Raw genomic sequence first — 20,711 nt, 5'->3', positions numbered from 1 at the left:
GGAAGAATAGCCAGTGCCTTTAACCAGAGACATCTCGCTAAACTCCAATTTTTTTTTCTCTTTAATTTCATTTCTTTGTGTGTGTGTGAGTGTTCAGTGCAAGTGCACTCAGAGGCCCTTGGAGCTGGAGTTACAGGCCATTGTGAGCAATCTGATGTGGGTACTGCAATCCAGTATCAGGTCCTCTGCAGGAGCAGTAGGCGCTTGTAATTTTGAGCCATCTCTCCCTCTCCATTCCTCATCCAGCTTGGGTCTCCTGATCCCATGCCTCCACCTGCATGCAGGGGCTTTAAGTGTCGACTATAAGGCTTTTTTAGATTCTTGTTCTTGATACTGAACATCTATCATTCAATCAAACATGTTTGCTACAAAGCCAGCTTCCTGTTGCATGTGCTTTGCAGAGTGAGTAAGGGCTGAGAGAAGCAGGGGTTTCTAGATTCCAGAGCTTGCATGAGGCCGTGGTGAAGCATGGACCTTTTCAGTCCAGCAGTGCTCTGAACATGCTACTCACCACCACAGGTTGCCGGAAGTACTCATCCACAGCGGCACCTCGGAGGGCTGACAGGTCCACTCCATGGAAGGATGGCTGGTACCTGTGGAAATCCACAACCCCACCCACAGGGTCACCAGCAGTAAGAAAGGCAGGTGGATCCACTTGCTTTATTAGCTGGCCCTTGTCTAGCCCATGTTCTTCAGATCCTACTGAGGAGGAGCAGAAAAAAAAGAGAAGAGACAGAGCCCACCCAAGGACTGGGTCCATCCCCAAGCCGGAAGGCTCCATGGCCTGGCCAGGACACTAGGGCATACTCACCAGAAGTTGGCTTTGGTGAACTGTTCCATGTAGAGCTGTTCATCAGTGAAGGGTGCAAGGTGAACATCACCAATGGTGGGGAACATGTTGCCTGGAATTGGGAGCAGGGAAGAGTGCTCTTGTCAGGACAGTATATCCAGTAAGGTTGTGAAGAACTTCCAGAGGACCTTGAGATCTCCAATCATGGACCTGTCCATCTGTCCATCCATTCATCCATGCTACAGTGTGTAACATTGTTTGTCCATGGCTTCTTAAAGTATGTGAAGTAAAGAATAGCCAGAATCCAACCCAAGATGGCTTACTGCTTTATTTTGTGGTGCTGGGGATGGAACTCGGGTGACTCTGAGTTTAAATCTCAGATATAATCCCCCCCCCCCTTACAGTGGCTTTGGGGGAAGGTGGTGGAAAGAAGGGAGGATAAAGTTTCATGTAGCCCAAGCAAGCCTTCAACTCCTGACTGAGCCAGCTTCCACCCAAGTGTTGGAATTACAGGTGTACCTTTGTGCACTAGCTTGCTTGTCTTTTTGAGATGGAGTCCTGCTGCCTCAGGTTCCTAGATACTAAGATCTTCAATGTGTGCTATCATATCCAACCTAATTCTGAGAAGTCAGGGGCTTTTTTACTTAGTGCTTTTGATTTTCAGCCATGACTAGCATACCAGTTCAAATTCCCTACATAGAGCTAAGGCATTAGGGTTCGTTCGTCTACTACCGGCTCCCATGGTCATCAGTGTATCTGCTGGCATCAGCCTGGCCCTCATCCATTCCAGGAAGTAAGTGGGCCTAATCCTACGTTCCAGTGCTAACACTGGGAAACAAGAAGGAGCCTACTAAAGCCTCTTGGTGCCCAGCAGGCCTGGTCTGCTTCAAAAAAAGTGAGAGGAAACCCTAGGCTGTTTGGAGGTTTAGCTGCATCACCTTAGCCAGGGCTGTCCAGGTTGTGGATCAAACAGCAGGTTTAGCAAGTGACTGAATTTATGTAGAGGGTCCTCCTCTGAGACTCATGAGAAAGCAAATGGGACTAAGTTGGCAGCCATAAGAAGCAGATATGAGGAGTCTGAGACTTCAGAGGATGAAAACATGGCCTATAGATGGGCCTCCCTCCCTCGCTCTTCAGGGAGTTGGGAAGGTCCTGAGGTCCTCACAATTCACACTAGGTTAATATGCCCAAATGTGGCTAATACGATGTCAAAGGTAGATGGGACAGCATGTAAGGAATCCACCATTTCTGGCTCCTATATACTGGAATGCTACCTTTAATTCTCACAGGGACTTCTGAGGGCTTGAAAGTCACCACAGGGGGCTGGAGAGATGGCTCAGTGGTTAAGAGCACTGACTGCTCTTCCTGAGGTCCTGAGTTCAAATCCCAGCAACCACATGGTGGCTCACAACCATCTGTAATGAGATCTGATGCCCTCTTCTGGTGTGTCTGAAGGCAGCTACAGTGTACTCATATACAATAAAATAAAATCTTAAAAAAAAAAAAAAAAAGTCACCACAGGGCCAGAGGGGAGAAAAAGAAGACCCAAGACAGTTGGTGGGCAGCCTAGAGTTGCACACTTACACACATGGAGAATTGTGGCCACCTCCTAGCTACAGAAACTGAGCCAATATTGACTCCAAGGCAGAGAAGTCATGGGAGCCACATATTCACTAAGATTTACTAGCACCACCTGCTCTACCCAAAGCTACTGCTAGAGCAGGGTCCCTGAGCTCCCACATACACATACACATCCGTACCTGAGAAGAATGACAGACACATTCCAGACCTCATCAGAAAAACCGGAGCACTACTATGTTCAGAGTACACACCCAGTATGGACTAGTAAGTGCAAACATGCCATGTGTGCAGGCATAACTAGAGGTGTGGACAGGTTAGCCAGAACATGGAAGGGAAATGACAGACACACATCTACATGCCTTGACACATATAATACACCCCCACACAACAGTCACGCTGAGATCCCTACACACCTACACACATACCTACCACCCTAGATTGTTAACATGCAAACACACACATCCTTAAATACCAGTAAACCCTCCCACACCACACCCCCAAACCCTCAAACATACAAACATACCTATATTACCCATAGACTCTCACCACCCACAAACCCTCACAAGAATGCCTTCACACAAGAACACACACCTCCATGTGACCAACACATACAGATGCGCGCGCACACGCGCACACACACACACCCCACCTCTATCCTCAGGCTTGTATACACCCCAACCTGCCCACTTCCTAGCTCTTAGGGAAGCAGACTTGGCACATCACCCTTGACAAGGTTCCAGTTTGGGGATTACCAACCATGGGATAGCACCAGCGACAGACCTGAGTTCCAGCCCATCCCTGGATGCCCATGTCTGTCCTTTGAGAAGAAGCTCTATGGCAAGCATACACAAGAGGTGCCAGAGGCTTTCTGTGGGTATACAGTGGGCTTGTCAATGCCTGATGGGGTGCGTGGACTCTTGTTTGGTGTCTGGGGCTCCAGAAGCCATAGCCAACAGGTAGGGTTAGGATAGGAAGCAGGGACCTAGCTCTCTGTATAGAGAGCACTGACAGATAAACAGGGTACACAGCCCCCTATAGGCTGCTGGTAGCAGTGGGTTCTTGCCCAGAGGGACCAATGGCTCTGGTTGAAAGTCTAAGCTCCACTGTTCAATGCTCCTGAGCATGGGACACTCACCGCTGGGCTTCAGGTACTTTTTGGCATGGAGGTAGCTCTCAAGCATACGTTCGTTGAAGAGCATGTAGCCCATGGGCTCTGAGATGATAATGTCCACTTGCTCAGGCAATGAGACCTCCTCTACTTTGCCAGGGATGACCACGATGCGGTCTGTCAGATTGTTACTCTTCACCAGGACCTGTAGGAAGTGGGAGAAGGCTCCCTGTGCGTGCTTGGCATAGGCCCTGCTCAACCCTTCGGCTCTCCCAGGCGCCAGCGTCCCTTCTGCTGTGGGAAGTGCTTATTCCTAGAGCTGGCAACTTGTCTTTCACACATAATGGGCATGGTAGAGTGATGTATGTCCAGTGGGGCTAACATGTTACAAGAAGGAAGAGGCAGTCTCAAAGGAGACTGAACGAGCACCAAAGGTCTGTGAAGGAGCTGCAGTAAGGTGCACAGCTCCAGGAAACACCCAAGCGCAAGCTGGCAGCGCCCCGTCTATATGAGCTGTAGGCTGTGGGAGGGGAGCCAAGCTCATGCATGTGTCTACAGAACAGTGAAAAGGACCTAGAAGACTCTCTGTCTGGTAAAGGACCAGAGTAGTAGAGAGCCAGGATTAAGGAAACACAGCTTTCCACTCTTCTGCAGCTTTTCAATTCTGAATGTGAAAATGAAGTTTTCCATTGAAAACAAGGAGGGAGGGGGAGTGGCAAGATGACAAAACAAAATGTCATGGTGCTCTGACAGGCTAATTCTCAGGACAGTTTAGGTGTATGACCCAGAATTCACACCAGGGGGCTGCTCTGTTGCCACTCTGGCCCTGAGTGTATCCTTGTGGATGTCTGGATCAGTGGTTAGTCACTGTTGATTTGCTACCCCAGTCTCAGTGCCCACCCCTGCCCCACCCCAGCGGTAACCACTTGGTTCTAGAGACAAAGACCAGCAGTGATGTCCCCAGGTTTCCCGGGGGTTTTCAATGGGTACAAATGGGAAGGAAGGCTTAGAGCCCTGCAGACACTGACCTCGGCATGCTGAGCCATGGTGCTGGCTTCCACTGCGTAAATTTTCCTGGCTCCTGCTTGAGCAGCAAAGAATGACAGGATCCCAGAGCCACAGCCCACATCTAGAACGATCTGAGGAAATGGTACATGAGGCTACAGATGAGCCAGCCACCACACTGTTCATCACAGACAGTAACAGCAGAACTACTGTCTATCAGCAAAGTACTTTCAGAGGGCTGGAGAGATGATTACTCTCACAGAGGACCCAGGTTCAATTCTTGTCACTCACTCACAGCTTACAACCATCTGTAACTGCAGTTTCAGGAGATCTGATATCCTCTTCTGGCCTCCACAGGCATTGAATGCACACGGTGCACATATACACAATAAAGTTAAGTACAATAAAAATAAACCTTAAATGTTAGTGCACTTGCTGCCAAGTCCAATAAGGTGGGCTCCAAGCTCTGGGACCCACATGGTGGGAGGACATGACTAATTCTTCTCAGCTGTCTTCTCATCACTACACACATTTTTTTTTCCCCCGGAGCTGGGGACCGAACCCAGGGCCTAGCAAGCGCTCTACCACTGAGCTAAATCCCCAACCCCACTACACACATTCTCAAAAAATAAAGGTACTTTGAAACCATTTTTAAAGTTTTAATTACTAACAAAACAAAACAAAAACAAAAAAACAAACAAAAAAAACCAAAAACCCAAAACAAACAAAAAGCATTGCTGTAAAAACATGCCTATAACCCCAGCACTGAGAAGGTTGGGGCAGGAGGACCAGCAATTCAAGACCAGCTTGGATTAACACAGTGAGACCCTGTCTGAAGATTAAAACATGGCTGGCCTGGGAAGCACTGGAAGAATGTCCATGGTGCCAGAAACTCACCATCCTTGCCCACCCACCTACTGAGAAGCTGCCCCTTGCAGGCTTGGGGTCGGCATAGAGATAAAGCCTAGGAAGAAGAGCCTGGTCTTTATGCTCAGCCCCAGTCCCACAGCCTGAAGATGACTGGAGCACTCTGGCTTCCAAGAGAATGTGGGGATAGGCTTTTGGGGGCGTTGTGTCCTGTGCTGATGCTAACTCCAACCCCCAGAAGCAGCCTTGGCTGGGGCAGATGAATGGCCCAGAGGTGAGAGCCAACTGAGATAGGGCAGGAGTTTGGCATAATGCTTCAGGGTGTGGCTGTGTGGAGTTGCTTCCACTGAGCAGAACAAGGAGAGATGTTTCTGGGTGTAGGTGTAACACTGTGCCAGGACCTAAACAGGTGCCATCCCTGGGAGAGCTGAAATGTCACCAAAAGAGCATATGCTCTGAAGGCCCCAGGCCCTGCCTGGACTCAAACCAAGAAAAAAAACAGTAGTGGTTGAGTGAATTTGGTCAGGAGGCCTGTGAGAATGCTCCAGAGAGAACTCCTTTAGGGCTTAGAGCGCCTGGGGTAAAACATAACTAATGCCCGCCCAGATGAGGAAAATCCAGAGCAGAGCCCATACATGCTGATCAGAAGCTAGGTATAGAGGTGCACACCCATACTCTTGGTACTGAGTGGGCTCACACAGGAGGACTGTGAGTTAAAGGATAGCCCAAGATCATAGTGAGAGGCAGTCTTAAAAGGAACAGAATGAAAACACAAGCTCTGAGTTCCTCAAAAGGGTAAACAAAGCCACAGGATAAGAAGGGAACTGTTTCCTCTGTGGAACACAGAGACACTAGATGGTGCATGGTGCTGAATGTCTGTAATTCAAGCACTTGGCAAGTGGAAATAGTAAGTCCAAGGCAAGTCTGGGCTCTCAGACAACCCTATCTTAATTTACCCTCTACACCATAAAAGAGAGAAGAAAAAAAAAGGACCCCAAAGATGTCCCTACATTCACAATGGGATCATATCCTTATGAGGCAAAACTGCATTCAATCTGCCTTACCTAACATCTCAGCCTTGCCTGGCTGGAGCGACACATGTTCAAAACAGATACACCCACAGCTGGGCCAAATCATTCAACAGAAAGCCTGATTATCTCACACAATTGACTATAAGACCTGAGGTTCTGCCAGAGCCTGACAAATACAAAGGTGGATGCTCACAGCTAACCACTGGACTAAGAACTGGGTCCCCAATGGAAGAGTTAAGAGAAAGGACTGGAAAAGCTCAAGGGGTTAGCAACCCTATAAGAAGAACAACAACATCAATCAACCAGAACCCCCCCCCCCCCCCGAGCTCCTGGGGATAAACCACCAAACAATCAGTACACACAGAGTGATCCATGGCTCCAGGTGCGTATGTAGCATAGGATGGCATTGTCTGGCATCAATAGGAGAAGCCCTTGGTCCTGTGAAGGCTCCATTCTCCAGTGTAGGGGAATGTCAGGGTGGTGAGGTGGGAGTGAATGGGTTGGTGGGAGGGGAAGTACCCTCATAGAAACAGGGGGAGGGGTCATAGGAGAGAGAGGTTCCAAAGGGGAATCCAGGAAAGGGGATAACATTTGAAATGTAAATACCTAAAATATCCAATTAAAAAAAAAAAAAAAAAAAGACCAAAAAGACTGCATATTCACTGGGAAATAGCAACAGCTCCCCAAGCCCCATTTTATTTAAGTCTCACACAGTTCAGGATGGCCTTGTCCTAACTTCCTCCTACTTCAGCCTCTCATGTGTTGGGACTTTAGGTAAGCACCTGGGACCTGGGCTGAATAGCAGTGAAATATGGGGAGTAGATGGTATTGGGGATAAGGTCAACAGGCCCTCGGGAGGCCAAGGTAGGAAGACTAAGTTTAAATGCATTGGACAACACAATGGGGCATTGTATTACAACTGTTCCCCACCCCACACACAAGAGCCGTCAGAAGTGTTCTACCCTACCTTATGTTTGGAAGAGGGGTGCTAAAAAGATCAAGACTATGTGGACAGGTCTTGCTGGATTTTCTCACCAAGCCAATTAGCACGCCATCAACAGTGGTGGCAGAAAAGGCCTGGGGTCTAAGTTCAGACAGATGGGCAGAGCAGGGGCCATAAGCTCCAGGAAGTAGTGAGGCAGGCCCCTCCCCTCTCCGACTGTTCCCAGTGTCTTCATCCCATCCTTTGGAATCCTCTCTGATCAGCTGGCAAGCATGCTTCCCTGAACTCTTGGGAGCTGCTTGGGTAAATAGCTGTCGGGGTACCCCACCTCAGGGCCTTCTGTCAGAAGACTGGGAAAGGCATCTTGGGCAGGCTGGCTGGCCCGTGACATTTAAAGTTGAGGGTAGAGCTTTATGGGTTAAACACCCCATGCTGTGGGCTCTCCACTCTTGCTCTAAGTAGATGAGATGAGAACTGAAGCGGCTGAGAGGAGGCTGGGGTATACTCCCACTGCGGAGCTCAACCGCTTCCCAAAGGTGCCAGCTGACTCAGCTTTCCCCCCTCCCTTTTCTCGAGAAACAGATTTGCTGTGTAGCTCTGATTGCCAATTTAGAGGTATGCCTGCCTCTTCCTAGATCAAAGGTGATGCTGCTGCACCCAGTTTTACAACACAGGCATTCAAACATCAACTTCTTTATCTAAAACTGTCTTATTTTTCTGCAATGCTACAAGGGAAGTCAGAGTTTTCTTCATGCTAGGTAAGTGCTCCCAATTTTATAGTTAGTGACCTTCTTGGCAACCTCTCCTGACTGCTGGAATTAGAGCTAGGTTCTATGTAAAACTGGTATTTGTCTAGTATGCTGCAATATAGCTGAGGCAGAAAAAGTACGACCAAAGTCATGTTAGAAGGGACAGAAGTACTCTCTATAAGAAGGGAAAGAATCAACATGATTTTAACTAAAAGAAAATGAACGGGGGATGGTGGTGCACACACCTTTAATCTAAGTCTCAGGAGGAGGAGGCAAGCCAATCTCCGTGAGTTTACAGCCAGCCTGATTTACAAGGTGAGCTCCAGGACAGCCAGAAGTACACAGAGAAACCTTGTCATGACTCCTCCCACCCCCACCACACCCCCCCAAAAAAGAAAGAAGAGGCTGACTTAGGACAACAGATACAAAGGAGGTAACAGAGGTGGGAGGAAGTAGGCCTCCCCCAGCCCCTCAGGCACCTGCAGACTCGGCTCAGCAAGCTTCCCGTTCTGAGAGCTCACCTTGTCCTTGAAGTCGGTGTGGTTCTGCAGGATTGCACGCTGGTAGGTGCCTGTTCGCACATAGTCCTGCATCATGTTCTGCTGCTGGGACAGGTAGCCATAAAACTGGAACAGAGACACACCAATAGCACACAACTCACGGCATGACAGACTGCCACAACCCTGGCTGCCCTAAGATGGAGGGAGGGCCTGCCAGCATAAACCTCCCTTGGGAGGCCATGTACCCTCTGCCAGCCTGAACCCAACTGACAAGAGCCAGCTGCTCCAGAAGTGGGAGCAGGGGAACAGTCCCCAAGAGGAACACTTCCACTATCATCATGGCTGAAGGACACAGCTAGATGCCACCCAAGAGATCACGAAAGTTGTCATGGGTGGGATTCCAATATCTGGGGGCCAACTGTCCTATTTTAGGGCCCCAAAGAAGAAGAGGAATGGATGGAACAAAACCCTAGAGCTCAGAGCGCCAGGCAGGTGATGTGCGGTGTCTCTCTGTAAGACAACAGGCGATCAGGAGGCAGCGTGGCACCTGGCAGGGCCACAGGCTTGGGCATCAGGCAGACCTGGCTTTCCCATCGTGGCTCTGTTGCATAAGAGCTGTGTGACTTGGAGCAAAGTCACTTAACCTCTCTGAGCCTCAGTTTTCTCATCTGTAAAATGGGGACAATAACAGTTGTTGGGAAAGTCCAGTGCTTCTGGGCATGTAAGATTGCTTACACAGAGCCTTACACTCACCAAGGGTTTAGGACATGGCTATAGATCAGTCATTACTCTAAACACCTGTAGACCTGGGCTTCACAGATGAGGAAACTGAGGCCTAGCAAGTGGTAGACACCTGCTGAGGCTACACAGCTAGTAAGGGACAGAGCCAGGATGAGCACCCATGAGGGCCTACCCTGTGCTGTGTGACCTCTTGTGGGAAAGTGCCAACTCACCTGGAAGTACTGCACAGCTGAGGACTCCTCTGTTCGCTCACTGAACACAGAGCGCTCCAGTGTGTGGCCCCGGCAGGTTTTCAGGATGTTGTAGAAAGAACAGAAATCTGGAAAGGGGGAGCCAGATCACTGGGAGGCCAGCACTATACCCTCTGGGAGAATCCCCTGGGCCTGGGCATTTGTTCTTCCTGATTGTCTCTCCTGCCTTGTCTACCTCCACCTTCTTTCCCCTATGTACAGTGTTCCAATGTGGAGAAGAAAAGAAAATGAGCCTGCCAGCCACTCTGACAGGAGGGCATGACTGCAGGTGGCATGTGGTGAGGACAGGCCTGGGCACTCCTCCCAGACAACATCCCATGAAGTATGGAGAGCACAGGGTATCAATCAACCCTTAGGAACCAGCTCCATATCTGCCTGGAGCTTCCAGTAATCTCTGGGATAGCACTGGACACAAGGGTCACCATCTCAAGGTTGGAGGAAGCAGGAGAGTCCCATGGACACCAAAAAGCATGTGGCTGCTCACCACCCTTCCCTGGGACACAGTGTTAGTAAATTCTTTGAACTGATTCACACAAAAGTTACTCAAAGGCAGGAATCGGAGATGGGCTCAATGGGCCCATGCCTAGCTGGAACTAGGAAGTTGATAGTTGCAGGGAGAATCGGCATTCTCCTGGGATAGGTGGGCCATGCTGTGGTGGATGGCCCACCCATAAGCATATGGACAGCAGAAACTGAGCTGAGTGGACTGTGTATACTGAAGGGGGGGCAGCAGGATGGAGGATGGCTCTGGCTCTGGGAGTAGTTAGGGGTGAGTATGAAAAATACATTGTATGAATGTGTGAAATTCTCAAAGAATAAAAGTACATTTAAAAAAAAGGTACTGAGGAACTTAGAAAATGGCCATCAAATTATAGACCTAACAAAAAAGAAAAAAAAAACCCAGAGAACGGGCTCAATGGGTAAAGTCCTTGCTGGACAAGTCAGGACTGGAATCCAGATCCCTAGGACTCACACTCATGCGTGTGCTGGCCCAGCTGTAATCTCAATGCACCAACGCACAAGAGATGAAGATGGATCCTTGCAGCACAGGCTAGCTTGCCCAGCACAGCAAGAGTTCAAGCGAGGGGTTGGGGATTTAGCTCAGTGGTAGAGCGCTTGCCTAGGAAGCGCAAGGCCCTGGGTTCGGTCCCCAGCTCCGAAAAATAGAACCAAAAAAAAAAAAAAAAAAAAAAGAAAAAAGAGTTCAAGCGAGAGGCCCTCTCAATAAATGAGGAAGGGTTTCTGGCCTCCATACTCATACCAACATACATGCACATGGTGCCTTAATGTGTGTACTCCCATACACACAAACATACATCTACACACATCATATACACGGAGTCATGCAAATTAACTAATAACTAATTAAAAGCCAACTAGGTGGACTGGAGAGATGGCTCAGAGCACTGACTGCTCTTCCAGAGGTCCCAAGTTCAATTCCCAGCAACCACACGATGGCTCACAACCATCTGTAATGGGATCTCATACCCTCTTCTGGTGTGTCTGAAGATAGCGACAGTGTACTCATATACATAATACATAAATCCTTAAAAAAAAAAGCTAGTAGGCCTGACTGAAGCCCCAACACTGAGGCTGTGGCGGGAGAACTGCACCTGCAAGGCTATCCTGGACTGCAGTGACACGCCATCTCAACCATCCCTACACAACAGAGTCGGCCACTCCTGTAGCGAAGCTTTCCTCAACATGATGAGCTAAGAGTCCCTGAGACTGTGTACTGACTAGCTAGGCCCCAGGCCATACACACAGGCCACATTACCACATTACCTCCAGGGTTATCTATATACTTACCCATTTACTTACTCATTCATTTATTTACTTATTTATTTACCTGACTATGGTTGTTTTGGCTGCATGTATGTGTGTACTGCTCAGGTGAGAAGTCCCTGAGAGGGCTCTGAGTCCTCTGAGACTGGAGTAACAGACTGCTGTGAGCTGCTGTGTAGGCAATGGGAACTGAACTTGGGTCCTCAGGAAGAACTCTTAACTAGGAGCCTCTCTCCAAATGTCCTCCCCCCAATCTATGTTATGTGTATGTGAGTTTTGCCTGCATGTGTGTATTTGCATCATTTGCATGACTGGTGCACACAGAAACCAGAAAGAGGTTTCAGATCTTCTCAAACTGGAGTTACACATAGTTGTGCACTGCTGTGTGGAAGAGCAGCCCAGTGCATTTACCTGCTGAGCCACCTCTCTTGCCCCTGTGTGCAGATCTATGATCTAACTATGGGTGAGACTCCCTGGTGGTAATGTCTCCAGCATCTCCTTAGCTGGGTGACATGCTCCTTTAATCATAGCACTCTGGAAACAAAGGCAAACTGAGATCCAGTTTGAGGCCAGCCTGGGCTACACAGAGAAACCCTGCCTCAAAGAAACAAATAAAAATCAAAACAATCCCCTCCACACACACAAAACCCCAAAACCAAAGTTTTTCCTTACTCCTGTGTATGCTGTGTGTGAGAAGACATTCCATGCAGGGATGTGAGGTCAGAGGACAGTTTAAAGAGGTGGTTCTTCCTTCTACTTTTATATGGTTTCTAGGGATTGAATCCAGGTCATTAGGTTGTGCAACAAACTATTCGTTAAACCATCTCTCCAGATACTAACTCTTTTCTTAACAATGAATTTGGGAATTGGGAGGATTACCTGGTGGGTAAAGTACTTGTCATGCAAGAATGAAGATCTAAGTTCAGAACCCCAAAAGTCACATAAAAATCTGATGCAGTAGCACTGTCTTTTACTCTAAATGCAGAAATAAGAAAATCCGCAAACTTGTGGGTCAGCTAACCTGGTGTGTGCAATGGTAAACATTAAGAGATCTCATCTCAAATATGGCAGTTGACGGCTGACAACCTGGAGCTCTCCTCACCTGGATCTCGGCACAAGCACATCTACATTCACACCCATGTATGCAAATTAAACTAGTCAACTTTGAATTGGGATTCCAGCAGACCCTTCTTCCCTGTTAAGAATACATTTTATGAGCTATGCTGTCCTATTAATGTAGAACTGCGTTTATTTAGCTCAGTTTACAACTCTTGTGTGATGAAAAGTTGTTTTTTGGTTTTTTTTTTTTTTTTTTTTGATAGACAAACATGTAACCCAGGCCAGCCATGAACTTGCTATGAAGCTGAGGATAGCCTTCCTGCCTCCACCTCCTGAGTACTGTGCAGGCCTGTGCTGGATGGACATGGAGCTAGGGCTTCAAGCAGGTCAGGGAAGGTCTAATCCACTGAAATTTAAACTCAAATTTAAAACAATTCTTTTCAATTTTCTTGGAAGGTATCTCTTGCAGCACAGGCTCCGTTTCAGACAGCATCGACGAAGCTGACCTTATGATCCTGATGTTTCTGCCTCAACTCCCTAAGTGTTACGGTTACAAGGAAAAGGAAGGAAAGGGGAGAGGAAGGGAAAGGGGTAAAGAAAAGGGACAGGAAGTCTGAGGATGCCTGTGCAACAGCTCTCTACTACAGGTAACCTCTTGCTCCTACAGTGAAGGCTCTGGGGAAAGCAGCCCCTCCCTGCAACAACCACCAGGCTCACCAAGCCCTCTACTAACCAAGACCTGTCACAGGCCTGGTCATAGCTTCCAAGGCCCCAGAGCTTTGCTCACCTGAGTTTCAACAAGCCATCCTGAGCAACTGCACGTGTCCCTCCCTCTCATGCCTAACAACAGGCCTGCTCAGAGCCCCCAGCAGCTTCCCTAATGAGAGTGGGACCTCTAGCCACGTCTTGGGCCCATCTTACCCCTCTTTAAGATCCAACCTACAGCCTGCCCAAAGCCAGACACAGCTGGAAAAGCTGGTCTCAGGCTTAATTCAACCACTTTCTGAAAGGCTTGGGTATGGCAAGAGTGTCAGATCGGCCCTTTGGAGAAAAGGACAAGGAACTGAGACTCAGAGCATCCACAGCCGCCAATGAGGGCGTCTGTTTAAAAGTACATCTTACTGAGGATGTGTCTCTTCATCGGGCTGGTTTCTCCTCCTTTGTTTTTGGAGCAAGGGTCTTGCTATGAAGCTGCTCAGGTCACTTTCAAACTCTTGTGCTCGGGGGCTGGAGAGATGGCTCAGCAGTTAAGAGCACTGACTGCTCTTCCTGAGGTCCTGAGTTCAATTCCCAGCAACCACATGGTGGCTCACAACCATCTGTAATAGGATCTGATGTCCTCTTCTGGTGTGTCTCAAGACAGTGATTAGTGTACTTACATACATAAAAATAAATAAATCTTAAAAAAAAAAAAAAAAAAAACCAACTCTTGTGCTCAATTGATCCTCCCAGCCTAGCTTTCTGAGAGGCTGAGACAATGAACAGGTGCACTACACCTGGTCACAACTCTAACTTACTTTTGTCTTTAAGCAGAAATCCTTCCTTCTGCCTCAGCCCCTCAGCAGCTGGGACTACACGTGTATTCCAAGGCACTGAGCATATGCCAGTGTACAGTGTGTGTGTGTGGGAGAGGGGGGGCTATGCATGTGGAGGGAAGATGTCAACTCTAGGTGTCAGGTGTCATTCCTTAGGAATCCCCCACCTTGTTTTTTGAGATATTCTCTCCCTCTCCCCTGGAAGTCTAATAAGACAAGGCCTGCTGGTTAGTGAGCTACAGGGATTCACCTGTCTCCATCTCCCTCACTCTGAGATTACCAGCCTGTACTACTAAGCCTAGCTTAGTGGTGCTGAGCACTGAGTTCAGGCCCTCATGTTTGTATGGCAACACTTTTATTAACTGACCATCTCTCCATCTCCTGGGCTGGATCCACCATGGAGCCAAAACACATACCGTGGGGTGTGGCGAACTGGATGAGGACGCTGTTGCAGCCCAGTGTGATGATGAAGGACTGCCTGCCCACACGGCTGCACTCTGTCTCTCGGGACACTGAGCACTTGAACACACACACATCTTCATCTGCAAGAGAGAGTGGGATGATGGCATGAGTGATGGAGCCCTGGTGACTGCCTTGCTTTAGCGGTGTCCCTGCCCCCCATCCTTTTGGCATCTCTATATTCTTCTGAAATGCCTCATAACCACATTGAAGTGCTATGGGTGCTGTGCCTACCTGTGTCTCTTTAGTAAAGAGGAGCTTAGGGACCCCTGTGTTGCAGGGACACAGCTAGGGTCCTCAGGAGCTCAGTGTCCAGTAAGTAGATGAAGAAAACATGTCCCAGGGGAAGACCTGGGCACCCAGAGCCATCCTGTCCCTGTGTGAACTAAGACAGATGCTGAGAACATGGCCCATCCTTAAGAATGGTCAATTTGGGGGCTGGAGAGATGGCTCAACAGTTAAGACTGCTCTCCCAGAGGTCCTGAGTTCAAATCCTAGCAACCACATGGTGGCTCATAACCATCTGTAATGGGATCCGATGCCCTCTTCTGGTGTGTCTGGAGACAGGGACAGGGTACTTATATATAATAAACAAATAAATCTTTAAAAAAAAAAAAAAGAATGGCCAATATCAGGTGCAAGAACTACTGACAAGTATTATAGAATGAAGGAAATAGGGGTTGGGGATTTAGCTCAGTGGTAGAGCGCTTGCCTAGCAAGCGCAAGGCCCTGGGTTCGGTCCCCAGCTCCGGAAAAAAAAAAAAAAAAAAAAAGAAAAGAATGAAGGAAATAACAGGAAAGACAGCTATTTAGTGCCCAGTGAACCCAGGCCTAGATCCATTACATCACATTGATGGTGTGAAATGAGACACCGGCTCTGTGGGCTTCCAAGAACACTGCCCCACCCCTTTTTGAGACAGGGGCTCAAGTAGCCCAGGTTAACTTGTAACTATGCAGCTCAGCATGACCTTGAACTCTGGTCTTTCACCCTATCAATTGCTGGATTCACAGGTGTATTATACCTGTGTCCCTGGTTTATGTGGTGCTGGGATAGAGTCCAAGACTGTGCGTGTCAGGTGAGTGTCCACCAACTGAGCTACAGCTACAGCCCCAGAGCAGCCATATTCCTACCACATGAATGCAGTGCAGCAGTCAGTGAACTCACAGAGCAGCATGACTGCTCGCACATGGCTCACCAAATCAGCAGCAAGACGGAATGTTGACAAAAACATGGCTGAAGATGTATTTCCGAGCACCTGGAATAGCCAAAATAGGATGGAAAAGGGAGAGGGAGAGGAAGAGGAGGAGGAAGGAAGGAAGGACAGATGGACGGATGGACTAGAGAGATGACTCAGTGGTTAAGAGCACTGACTGCTCTTCAAGAGGTCCAGAGTTCAATTCCCAGCAACCACATGGTGGCACACAGTCATCTGTAACGGGACCCTATGTCCTCTTCTATTAACTGACCATCTCTCCATCCCCTGGGCTGGATCTACCATGGAGCCAAAACACATACCGTGGGGTGTGTCTGAAGACAGCGACAGTGTACTCACATAAATAAAATAAATAAATCTTTTAGTGGTGCGCATCTTTTTTTTTTTTTTTTTGGTTCTTTTTTTCGGAGCTGGGGACCGAACCCAGGGCCTTGCGCTTCCTAGGCAAGCGCTCTACCACTGAGCTAAATCCCCAACCCCAATAAATCTTTTAAAAATTATAATTTAAAAACTGTACATTTATAGAGAGGCTGAAGCATGCCTGCTTGGACCTAGAAGTTTAGGACTAGCCTAAGCCACATAACAGGAGCATATCTCAAAAACAAAATAAAACGACCCAGGTACACAGTACACGCTTGTGTCTTAGAACTCTAACACCTGAAATCAGGACAATTTTGAATTCCAGGCCATCCTGGCAAGCACAAAGCCCTGGAGTCTATCACAGCAGTAAACAACAAAAAATGAAAATAAATAACCCCAACGACTCTGAGATGTCACTGTCCACAGTGTCTACAAAATGCCCACAAATGAATCGACAGTAGCATGAAGCGATTGAGTGGAGAGATGTGGAGAATGAAGCCCAGCAAACATCACTGTCAAAGAACACAGTAACCGCCTGACACAGCAGCTCCACACCCAGCGTGTCCCCACAAGCATGGCAGGCAGGGCTTCAAACAAACACTTGTGTGCAACAGTCAGGTATCGGGGCTGTTGTAAGCAGTCCAGTCAGTCATGAGGCTGAGGCCAAAACGCTTGCAGCAGCTTGGCTAACCTGGACAGCACAGCAAGATCTCAAAGAAGGAAAAGAATATGGGGTTTAGTTGGCAGGGTGCTTACCTAGAATGTACTAGGCATCTAATTACCTAGAAAGCCCTAGACTCCATTCCTAAACTACATAAAACAGTAGGAGTGGTGCATGGTGATGAGGAAAAAAACCTTTGGAAGGTATAGGCAGGAAGATCAGAAGGTATAAGGAAATATACAGACAGACAGAGACAGAGACAGAGAGAGACAGAGGGCTATAGTCAAAACTAAACTCAACTCAAAGTCCATCAACTGATCAACAGATAAAATCAGATAACGGTATTATTTAAACACAGAGAGAAACAAAGTCAAGACTTGCTACAACCTGGAACACTACCAGAAATACTGTGTCAAAAGAAGGGGCAGCCGCAAAGGCTGTACACGAAATACTGCATTCAATCAAACAGCAGGAAGGTGTACCCGAAGTAGCTGGCATACACTTTTAGTTCACTGCCAGGGCTCAGCAGGGAGCAAGAGCTTCCTGGTGTGGGGTTTCCTTTGGGGTGATGACAGGGTTTTGGAGATAGCTAAAGGTCACGGTTACATAACACCAAATAAGCTCACTGCCCCTGAGTTGTACTTTAAAATGGTTCATGTTAGCTTAAGGGGCCGTCACTTCAATAAAGAAAATTGAGCCCGGGGTTGGGGATTTAGCTCAGTGGTAGAGCGCTTGCCTAGGAAGCGCAAGGCCCTGGGTTCGGTCCCCAGCTCCAAAAAAAAAAAGAAAGAAAGAAAATTGAGCCCTATCTGACAGTACAGTGATGGGGACCTTCGGTACTCACAGGGGCTATGGCTACCCTGTTGTTCTGTCTAGCCCAGGGAAAAGCCAGGCTCTAGGAGCAGGTGTCACCTCCTAGGAGCAGGGTCTGCCTGAGGGTGTGTTGGTTGTCTAATGCCCCAGACACAGGGACCCAGACTTGGTCCCTTGTGGAGTAGAAGGTAAAGGTGATCTTTGGGCTCAGTCTGGGTAATAAGACCCTGGAATGCCCATTGCCCTATGTGTGCCTCTGCAGCCTGGCACCAAGCAGGCAGCTATAGCACTAGCACTGTGGTGGGTGGCAACAGGGACAGGGCTGGGGCACAGATGAAGGCGTCTGAGTTTTCAGAGCATCCCAGCTGGCCCCTCAGGCCTTTCCTCCAGGCAGAGGAGGGAGGCACCAGGAACCTTTCTGACACACCCATGCAAATAACAAACCACCCACACCAAAGTCCCAGCTTCAGGAGACCTGGAGGACAAACTTGACTGTGAAGTATTTTCCTGGCACAAGCAAAGTCCTGGGTTCCATCTCCAGAACTAAAAAAACAAAACAAAAGCAAACAAATGTCCCTTTAGAAGAGCCCCAGCCCTGTGCAGCAGCTTCCTCCACACCACACATCCAACACTCTAGATCCAAAGGCAAGGCTCTGGTCTGGCTGGGCCTTTGCACAGACTGGCCTTCCTTCCCATCTCCCAGCTACTTTCCAGAGATGGCCCAGGGCAATCCTGTGGCTAGATAGAGAAGACATCCCATACCTTCAGGATGGAGCTGTATCCTGTCCTCTAAGGAGCACCTGAAGCCTGGGTGAGGCACTAGCATTAAAGTGTCTCTGTAACCTTAGGCCTGCTACTGATCAGGGAAATGCCAGTAGACACTTCAAGCACTAACTATCCCCTGACAATGTCAATGCAGCCACTGATGAGGGCGCTACAGCAGGAGCTTTCCCTTAAGAGCCCCAGGTTTCTGAAAAGTTCCAATGTATGATCTGCCACAAACCAACCCAGCCTTCTCCACTGTTGCCTCAGGAACCAGCATACCAGAGGCTATGAAATGTGGAGCAGAAAGAGATACAGGATGGGACAACCCAATAAGGGGCTCAGACGGTGGCTCACTCCTCTAAGTCCACCATTTAGGAGGCTAAGACAGGAGGACTGAGGTAGGTTCAACATCAGCCTGGGCTGCATTAAGTGAGATCCAGGCTACTGTGGACTACAGAGTGAGATCCCATCTCAAAAAATGTGTCACATTTTTTTGAGGTGGAGAGGAGGTGGCGGCTAAGCATGGTGGTGCATGTTTTTAATCCCAGCACTCAGAACATGAGTGTTGTTGTAAAAAATGAGGGTAAATGGATCTCTGTGAATTCGAGGCTAGCCTGGTCTACATAATGAAGTCCAGGTCAGCTAAGGCTACATAGACCATGACTCAAAGAAACAAACCCAAAACACATACACAAAAATAACAGGGAGGAAAGAGTGGTGAGCCGGTTCAGTGGTTAAGATCAATTGCTGCAACAGCATAAGGATCTGAGTTCGAATCTTCAGCACCCAGGGAAAAGGTCAGGTGTGGCCACATGTATGCCTGGAACCTCAGCTGGCCAGGTTCAATATCAAGGAAATAGGTAGGGTGCTAGAGCAGGACACTCCATGTCCTCCTCTGGTTTCCATGCCTCTGAATGCACACCAACAGTAACACAAGCCTGCCTTCCCCCGGCCCCCGCTTCTCTCTCTCTCTCTCTCTCTCTCTCTCTCTCTCTCTCTCTCTCTCACACACACACACACACACACACACACACACACACACACACACACACACACACACACAAAGGGTTGAGCTGGATAAGCTGAGAGTGACATCAGAGTTATGATTCCTTCGTCCAGAGTCCCTAAGAGGCACTGCAGGTTACGGGATGGTAACACCCCTCGCCTGGTCAGTGAGTCTCCAATGAGTCTCAGAAAGAGCCCAGAGACTGGGTCCTGAGCTCAGGGGTTTGCCTGAGCTCAGGGGTTTAAACAATGCTGAGGACACCAGTCTGGGCATCAGAGTCTGATCTTTTCAAGTTCTGTGGCCAAGAAACAAAAAGCCTAGGATGACAAGGGACAGCTGCACAGGGCAAATGGGGCATAAACAAATTTCCCATAACAGGAAGACCTTCAAGGCAGTCTGTGTTGCTCCCTACAAAAAATTTCCTCGGGGTTGGGGATTTAGCTCAGTGGTAGAGCACTTGCCTAGGAAGCGCAAGGCCCTGGGTTTGGTCCCCAGCTCGGATAAAAAGAACCAAAAAAAAAAAAAAATTCCTCATCTATCCATACCATAACCCCCTAACTTCTGCCATGAGACAGCCAGCTAACACTTTACAACCCACCCCCCACCCCCATTTAGTCATTCTGTCACCAATTTGAAGAAACAAGTTAAAGATCTTATTCTACAGTGAAATCGACTCTGGTGAATATGGTCAGTTACTGCTCCTGACCAATGTGTTAGGACTTGAAAGAATCCTGGAATAGCCACATTTCTCTACAGAAGAGCCAGATGGTAAATATTACAGCTATTCTAGGAGTGTAACTCAATGCTAAAACTCCTGTTGAGCATGTGTTCAGCACTGGGCCGCATCACCAGCACTATTATTTAAAAAGAAAGAAAGAAGGAAAGAAGGAAGGAAGGAAGGAAAGAAAGCTTTCTGTAAGGATGATGTGTCACAATGACTCATCCAGCCCGCAGTACTTCAATAAGTAAACAAATAACCATGGCTGTGTCAATACAACTTTATTGACACAGCCAGGCAGAGCGCCAGGCTTACTTCACAGGACTGTCATGTCTAACATTACAGGTATACTGTTAAGCCCTCTCTGCTCACTTCCTCATTTGCTCACCAGACATAGGTAATAAGGACATCAACTTCCATCACAAACATGAGGGACTCATGGCACTTGCTATGCAAGCCAGGGTATGCACCAATCCAGCTTGAATAGGAGACCAGGAAAACCCCCTCAATGAGTGCAGGGAGCTTGTAGAGCAATGGTTCTCCACCTTCTAATGCTGTGACCCTTTAATACAGCTCTTCATGTTGTAGTGACCCCAATCACACAATTATTTTCATTGCTATTTCAAAACTGTAATTTTGCTACTGTTATTAATTATAATGTAAATATTTTACGGGACAGAAATTTGGCAAGGGGGTCAAGACCCAGAGATTGAGAACCACTGCTATAGGAAGAAGGCTGCCAAGCTGAGGGGTAAGAAGATGATGCCTAT

General features: G+C 48.2%; 1 protein-coding gene across 2 annotated transcripts in view; it reads right to left on the bottom strand.

The window, feature by feature from the left end:
• The window catches only part of Carm1 (coactivator-associated arginine methyltransferase 1), a 44,687-nt gene that overhangs the window by 7,244 nt on the left and 16,732 nt on the right, over positions 1-20,711 (bottom strand). For both annotated transcript variants that reach the window (NM_001030041.4, NM_001034088.3), the window contains exons 2-8: positions 14,362-14,487; positions 9,528-9,634; positions 8,596-8,700; positions 4,508-4,618; positions 3,507-3,684; positions 812-902; positions 512-593 (exon numbers count right to left, since the gene is read on the bottom strand). In NM_001030041.4, the coding sequence (NP_001025212.1) occupies positions 512-593; positions 812-902; positions 3,507-3,684; positions 4,508-4,618; positions 8,596-8,700; positions 9,528-9,634; positions 14,362-14,487 (800 nt within the window). The remainder of the gene's footprint in view (positions 1-511; positions 594-811; positions 903-3,506; positions 3,685-4,507; positions 4,619-8,595; positions 8,701-9,527; positions 9,635-14,361; positions 14,488-20,711) is intronic.

The sequence above is a fragment of the Rattus norvegicus genome, chromosome 8, assembly GCF_036323735.1.
Source record: "Rattus norvegicus strain BN/NHsdMcwi chromosome 8, GRCr8, whole genome shotgun sequence".
NCBI classification, from domain to species: Eukaryota; Metazoa; Chordata; class Mammalia; order Rodentia; family Muridae; genus Rattus; species Rattus norvegicus.
This window is presented reverse-complemented; position numbering and strand designations above follow the sequence as displayed.